General features: G+C 41.3%; 1 protein-coding gene across 1 annotated transcript; it reads left to right on the top strand.

The window, feature by feature from the left end:
- The first annotated feature begins 16 nt into the window (after window positions 1–16).
- NAIF1 (nuclear apoptosis inducing factor 1) lies at window positions 17–3,083 on the top strand. The gene is made up of 2 exons (XM_075260799.1): window positions 17–567; window positions 1,789–3,083. The coding sequence occupies exons 1-2, from the start codon at window positions 126–128 to the stop codon at window positions 2,262–2,264; spliced, it is 918 nt and encodes a 305-aa protein (XP_075116900.1). The 5' UTR covers window positions 17–125; the 3' UTR covers window positions 2,265–3,083.
- The last annotated feature ends 4,672 nt before the right edge of the window (window positions 3,084–7,755 follow it).

Here is a 7,755-nt window from a genome sequence, read left to right as displayed (position 1 = left end):
CGCAATAGTGCGTACACTCGGGATAAAGAGGCAGATTCTCGAAGCCGTTACGCTGCGTAGCTTTTTTGCCGCCCCACTTACGCAATTTACGTATTGCGGCCTATTCCACATCCTCTAGTGGGGTAATGGCTACGCCAGCCAAGAAGAGAAAAACGAATTTCTCAGAGCAAGAGGTGGAAATCATCATGGAGGAAATGGAGAAGCAGAAACACATCTTGATTAACCATTACAATGCTGGAGTGCCACTGCTGACCAAAAGCAATGCCTGGTATGATATCCTAAAGCGTGTAAACGCCATCAGTACGTGCCACCGGGAACTGGCAGAAGTGAAGAAGAAGTGGTCGGACCTGAAGACTGAGGTGAGAAGGAAAATGTCGCAGGCACGTGCCACAGTGGAAGGCGAAGGGGACGTCAGCACCCCACCTGTTATGCTCACCCCGCTACAACAGCGAATATGCAACTTGTTGGGTGAAAGCGCCATCCTCAGCTTACCCACCCAAGAATGCCCCGCGGAAATACCTGCCCAAGTGTCCATCAGTTCACCTGGCACCGTAACTCTGTCACAAAGTGAGTGGATGAAGTGTCTTGCCATGCCCAACATGGGCACCAATGGATTTTAAATGCTAAGAATAAGTGTTATTATGAGGGTACTTGCGCTATCATGGCATCCTCATCCTGGCATCTTATGACTTGCCATCTTGAGCCTGAGAGATTGAAACATCCTGGTGGCGATTTCACATTCTGTTAGCAGCCTCGGTTGCAGATTCTGCCATAGGTGGTAGAATGGTAAAATGTCAGTCCATATGACAGAAACGCAACGGACTCCATTATTGTCAATGGAGTACATCGGGCACATTTGATATGTTGCTTCTGGGTTGTTTTTGCTCTGCCCATCTAATGGAACAGAACATTGGAAATAAGATGCTGATGTGAAAGGATTCTTAGGGACGCACAAAGACTTTGGGTGCAGGGTACTGGTGTCTGTATCATTCAGCTAATGAAAGTGAATGCAGTCGCGTTGCGACTTATCATGTCTGCCACATGATAAACACAGTATTCAAAACCTGATGGATTTTTGGTCATCATTGTGCCACAGTAATGGCAATGAGCCAGTTGCAATGCGTTCGTATTTACATTCATTGGGTGCAAGGAGTGTAGTGATACCCTGTGATTGCTGGGCCTGTAGAGATGAATGGAGCTGCATCACATATGCGTGACCTCCTCTTTATTAAGATGAGTTTACAATTGAGCTCCATTCTTGGGTGCGGTGAGAATCTTTAGTGGGCCTAAAGCCCATAGCACAGGGAACCTATGATCAAAATACTTGATGTAAATTATACTATTGGTGGCTGTATTTGTAGGTTATTTGCTTTCTTCCGTTCCTCGCTGTGTCTTGTAACCAACACGTTAACTCTATAGCTGACCCAGATTTTCATGTGGCAGGAAATCAGTTTCCCTGTTTATTCCTATAAGATTCACATCAAGACTCTTAAAGGAATAAGTAGAGAAAATTGCTTACTGTCCACACCTGGTCACATGACACAGCTGAGGACCAGAAGGGAGCAAATAACCTACAAATACAGCCATTGGTAATGACTTTGCCTTCACTAAAAATTGTGTGATATACCTACATTATTACTACTTTATAGTCATATATTGAGAGTGAAGCCTCGTATTCATATATAGCATAAATCCTGATTGACTTTGGGATTTTACTAGGATTTAAATGCAAAATTTGAATTAAGGTCTCCATTTTTTTATGTGTTAACCAAAAACTCTTTTTTTCAGTTCCTACTGAAACAACCTATCACACTTTGGAGGAAAACGTAGTAGAGTACTGCACAACTGAAGCCCCCAATACCGTTACCTCTGAGACCCCTGTAGAAATCATCTCTCCTTCTGCTGAAGTCACGGGAAAACCTCAAGAACTGAAGAACCGAATTGCTCTGAACTCTGCCCGGCTCTTGCAAGAACAGAGAGTGACTAACTTACACGTAAGGGAGATTGCGCAACATCTGGAGCAGCAGAATGATATCCTACAGATGATTCGCAGGTCGCAAGAAGTCCAAGCCAGCGCTCAAGAAAGGCAAGCCCAAGCTATGGAGGGGACTCAAGCTGCACTGGGTGCCCTCATTCAGGTGCTGCGGCCCATGATTAAAGATGTTCGGAAGTTCTTACAAAGCCGGATAGTTGAATCAGCAGCTGGTAATGAAGCTGGTGACCCAGGAACTCAAAATGGACAATCCAATCCTATCAGCCAGTGACTGGAAGTGATGGCAGCACTGCATCATATCCTTAAAGGAGGATCATGGACATTTCCTAGCGTCGTTTGGATAAATCATTGCTTGGTGAACAAAGGACATGAAAGCAAAAGTTTACCATTTTTAAGAATGGAATTGATCAATTTGAATATTTCTATATGTAGGAACACTGCTTGCTTTGATGGCCGTGTACAGAATGGGGGAATTTACGTTTTCCTCTATGTCAGATGGTAGTAGTTGTGGCACATCTTTGGTGCACGGCCACTTGTGCATTAAAGATGCACCATTTTGATCTGTCCATGCCTCACTAGCCATTTTTATTTTTATTTTTTTAGGAAAAATGAGAAGGAAGGGGTAAAAACCAAGTATGTATTTGGAGTGTGGGAGGAAACCTACACAAACACTGGGAGAACATACAAGCTCCTTGAAGATGCCATCTGTTGGCAGGATTCAAACCCAGGACTCCAGTGCTGCAAGGCTGCAGTGCCAACCACTAAGCCACCATATAGATTTCTATTCTGACACATGGAGGGGAACATGAATTAGTAAGAGGCCAGAGCCTGGGAATTACCGGTAACTGATTTTGGCATAGGAAATGCTTGTCTTAACTTCCTCCATTGTTTTGTCAGGAGGGTTGGGCTTTAGTGACTGTATCTTCAAGGTACTAAGTTCAGCATATACTGTTAGTATCACCAGATACAGTAGTCCATATGCAGAACATGGCAAGCTCTCAAATCTGTATTGATTTTGATCTTGAAAGGATCAGGTTACAAGTCACTTTATAGAAAACTCCAATCCTTTATTTCTCATTACTGGTTTATCACTGTGCAATTTTATAATAAAATCTTTGATCTATTTTTGTAGTACCTGTACCTTAATTCATGTAGAAATATCTTACCTGTGAGTAACCCCTTGGAGAAGTTGTCCAGTGTATCTTTTTTTTCTTTTTCTTTTTTTAATTAGTCCAGGTGGGTGAAAAATAAATATACTCACCAGGAACTTCCGCCGAAATAAATCAGCAGGACCAGGCCGTGCTGGGAGTCACTGGGGCAAAGGGAAAAGGTCTGTATAGGTTTGCTTTTTTTATATCTCTGTATGTATAGATAGATATATCCTGGACAACTCCTTTAAATATACATTTTAAAGTTTGGGCCATAAAGGGGTATTACCACGAATATATCAGTATTTCCTTTTACCATGTTATTGATGGCATTTGTTGTCTTGATCAGTTGCCAATGGCTATGACCATGAATGAAGAAACTTTCTATGGTCTGGGACTTGTCAAAAACTGAGCCATGATGTCCTTATCTTCTTGAACATGTAGTGCCCTTGCCTGATAACTAGCCATGATGTCCTTATTGTGGCCAGGATATCTTCTCATACATGTAGTGCCCCTGCCTAATAACCCATCCACAATAATGACATCATGGCTGGGTGTCTGACAAGTCCCAGACCATAGAAACTTCCTGCATTCATAGTCATTTCCATTGGCAACTGATCAAGACAACTGATGTCACTACTAAAGTGGTTACAGGAAATCTTTAAAACACTGTAATATTTGAAATTATGTTTGCAAATGTGTTAAACTTTTATTTGTCTATAAATATGATTATGTTCATGGGAAAGTCTCTTTAAGGATGTGGCAGTTTTTTTCCTTTTCAAAAGTCTTAACTTTTTAATTTTTGCATCATAACACGGGGGTTGCGTTTTTGCGAGTCTAGTTTAAGATGGCATCATGTTTTCTTTAGCGATTATAGGGTGTACTGTGTGAAAACAAAAACTTATTTTATGACATTTGTAACTTTTTCAACGGGTTATTATGATGATGGCAATACCAAATTTATATAGATTACCGTATATACTCAAGTATAAGCCAACCCGAATATAAGCCGAGACCCCTAATTTTACCACAAAAAACTGGGAAAACTTATTGACTCGAGTATAAGCCGAGGGGGGGGGGGAATGTAGCAGCTACTGGAAAATTTCAAAAATTAAAATGGTCGGAGTTTTTGGGTGCAGTAGATGCTGGGAGAGGGGAGGGGGTGTTTTGGTTGTCTGTCTGCCCCTTCCCTGAGCTTGAGGACTGGGTTTTTTTTTCCCCCACTTGGAAGTCAGCCTGGCTGAATATAGGGTATCTGCAGTGCTCCTATTAACCTCTGCAGATATCCTATATTTAGTAGACCGGGTACTTTCAGACACAGGGATACCTAATGTGTATGTGTTTCACAGTAATTTTCTACTTTTAGGGAGCCTGCACACGGAGTTACGCTCCGCTCATTCTGAATGTAATACTCGTTCAGAATGAGCGCATGAAAACTAGATCCCATTGATTTCTTTGGGTGCCGGCATATGCGCGCTACCCATTGAAATCAATGGGAGGGTTTTTTTCCCTATTGCTTTCAATGTCATACGCGCGTATGCCGGCACCCATAGAAATCAATGGGATCTGATTTTTACGAACTCATTCTGAACGAGTTTTACGAAAGCTACAGTTTGCCTTGGGAAAAAAAAAAAAAAGCGTAATCGCTGTGGTTTGCACACGGCAGAAAAGCAGCAGAAAAATTAGCAGCGTTTTATGCTCAGCAAACATGCTGCAATTTCCAAAACCATTGTAGTTTTGAAAATCGCATCATGTCAATTATACCTATGGAAATTGACGGTTACCCTATATAATAGAAGCAGAAAGTCTATAGAGGAAACCTCTGCAAATTTTCTGTGAAATGTGCTGCAAGAAAAAACGCGATGCGTTCCCACCACGGGTTTTTCCCGTTTTTCTTTGTTCCGGACGCTATGTAGAGCCTTAGCCTAACACAATTGTATACACGTTATTACTAATAAGTTACAAGTTTCAAAATATGGCAATACATAGAATTATAAGGGGTTTTTCAATTTTATTAAGGTTTTTTAAGAGGTATTGTCCAGGATTTTTGTTTTTATGGCCTTTCTGTCAGTGAGCAAGCCACTAGCATGCCCCCGCATGGATCAACTGTATTGGGCCACTTCCGATTCTCATACTACACATGAAATAAGAGCAATTGGCTCTGCTCCTTAAATAGTGGCCAGGTATCATTTCGGCAGCTTAGCTCCCTTTGGCTTCACTTGACCTCCCCTTTAAAACATAAGAAAAACTATATAAATTTGGTATCATCATTATATACTAACACGTAGAAAAAAGGGCAACAAATATTTTTTACTGCAGTGTGGAAGTTATAGAAATAAAACTCATAAGAAAATGGTGCAACTTCTTTTTTTTTTTTTTTTTTTTTTTTTAAACCCCATTCTAGTATTTTTTCCCTTCCTGGGCCATCATATGGAATAATAAATGGTGCCATCAGGAAGTACAAGATCTCCCTTAAAAAAAAAAAAAAAAAAAAGTCCTCAGGGCTCTAAAATGAAAAATAAAAAAAGTTATGGCTTTAAGAAAGTAGGGGGTTAAAACTGGCAAAATTGTATAATATTGGGCGGCATGTCTTGGGTTAACTATGCCAAATGCTGAAGTCTATGTCAGCTAGGAGTTGGTATAGATTTCAGTAATAATTTGTGCCAGCTTATTTGTACATAATATAATAAATGTACCCACCCACTCCCCTCCTAGTTATACTCCCTACTCCCCTCCTAGTTATATATATGGGCACTGGTGACGTCACTGCACATAACAAACCAGTACCAAACATGTGACCGCTGAAGCCTGTGATTGGACAAAATGATCATATTGATCAGCTGCAGACCTTGGATTTCCAACCCGAGAGTCCCAATGCCAGAGGAGATGGGGAACCTGCTGCCACAATGGAGGACCGTGAGTAGGTGAATATCATTTTTTTTATTTTATAATTTTACACCATCTTTGCCACCCCTGTGTTTTCTTGGTAGCCTGGAAAACCCCTTTAGGCTGAGGCCCCACATTGTGGAAAGACAGCTTTTTTTTGTTGTGGTTTTTTGAGCCAAAGCCAGGCGTGCATTGAGCAGAAGGCAGAGAAACAGCACCATCCAGCTCATCAATGGCGGTCTATTGGCCAAGAAAATTGCCAAACTGCATCATGTGAGGGCCATGATAGTTGTAAGAATGTAAAATTAAGTCTGTCCACCCATTCAAAAGACAAGAGGTGGATGCTGAGGCAAAATATCGGATTCTACAAGTCGGCTCATCACAAGGTCTATCAGTTCTGGTGAGACAAACACAACAGTGGAGGTGACTTGTGTGCTTCATAATAGTGAGATCACACATTTCCATGCGAGCACCATGTGATGTGCATTGCACAAGCCTGAAATGGTGGCCCGAAAAAAGGTGTCAAGATTAGTGAAGACGTGGTACATTGAGAATGTAGAGGTGCTGGACTGGCCCCCACAGTCCCCGGACCTCAACCCAGTCCAACACTTGTGAGTTGAAGCAAAAGCATTCGTACCAAAGTGAGTTAACCAGTATGCACCAACATTGGGAATGCGTAGTAGAGACCTGGAATCAGATTTTGGCCAAGACACGCCTGAATATGATTGAGAACATGTCTAGAAGGATTCAGGCAGTGCTGAAAGCCAAAGGTAGAATTACAAAATATTAAAAATTTAAATTTAGATTTTTAGGAGCAAAACAGTAACAATGAAGTTACATGACAAGAAGCTCCATAACTAGTGAGACGTAAAATAGTTACAAGACAAGTTTATGTATGAGATAGCCAAGCTGATTGTCTATAACATGATGGTAGTCTCAGGTTCCAAGCTGTAAAGAATGATAAGATATGGAGCCTGAAAATCAAAGGTTCTAAACATTGTTACCCTTTTGCTTGTCAGCGTATTTCCCATTCCTTTTGTGGCCATTCTTAGTTTAGATTGAAAAAAGCACAGCAAAGTCTGCAAGAAAAAAAACTAAATTTCTGCAATGTTGGCGCTCAGCCTTAGGTCTCTTGAAGAAGAACATGTGCTATTTCAATGTGAAATCTGGGTTTTTCCTGGACTGCACACTGACCCATTTATTTCTGTCAGCCCATGCATACGACCATGTATTACAAGGTTCCATGAGCGGGCTAACAGTGCGAGCTGAAAAACTTAGGACAAGTCCTATTCCTGTCTGGTTTTGCGGCCATGCTTCCACGGCATCTATTTATTTAGGGGACATGGAAGCAAGAGTGCCACTTGGATGATATTCGTATGTTACCCATGCACCTATCGTGTGATTCTATCACAGCCGGCGGACCGAACATGGTATTGTGCAAGGGGCCTTAAAGCATACCTCCGGTTATAAACATCTTTGCATAAATGAATAGTAGAGGTTGATATATGAAACTTTGTAATATATCTTATTAAAGAAATCTATTTTTTCTACTCCACTTTTTCGGCAGGCCACTGACCTGAATGAGTATTCCCATAAGATGTAATTCACACATCCGTCTGCTGGTGGCATTGCAAGACTTGAAGATTTTATGAACAGTTCGAGATGTTTTGGAGCAGCAGGGGGCAGTATAAACTAGGAACAGGCATGGAAATATACACTCAAATTTGC

The sequence above is a fragment of the Leptodactylus fuscus genome, chromosome 11, assembly GCF_031893055.1.
Source record: "Leptodactylus fuscus isolate aLepFus1 chromosome 11, aLepFus1.hap2, whole genome shotgun sequence".
Lineage (NCBI taxonomy): Eukaryota > Metazoa > Chordata > Amphibia > Anura > Leptodactylidae > Leptodactylus > Leptodactylus fuscus.
The sequence above is the reverse complement of the archived record's forward strand: the minus strand, read 5'-3'. Positions and strand labels throughout refer to the sequence as shown.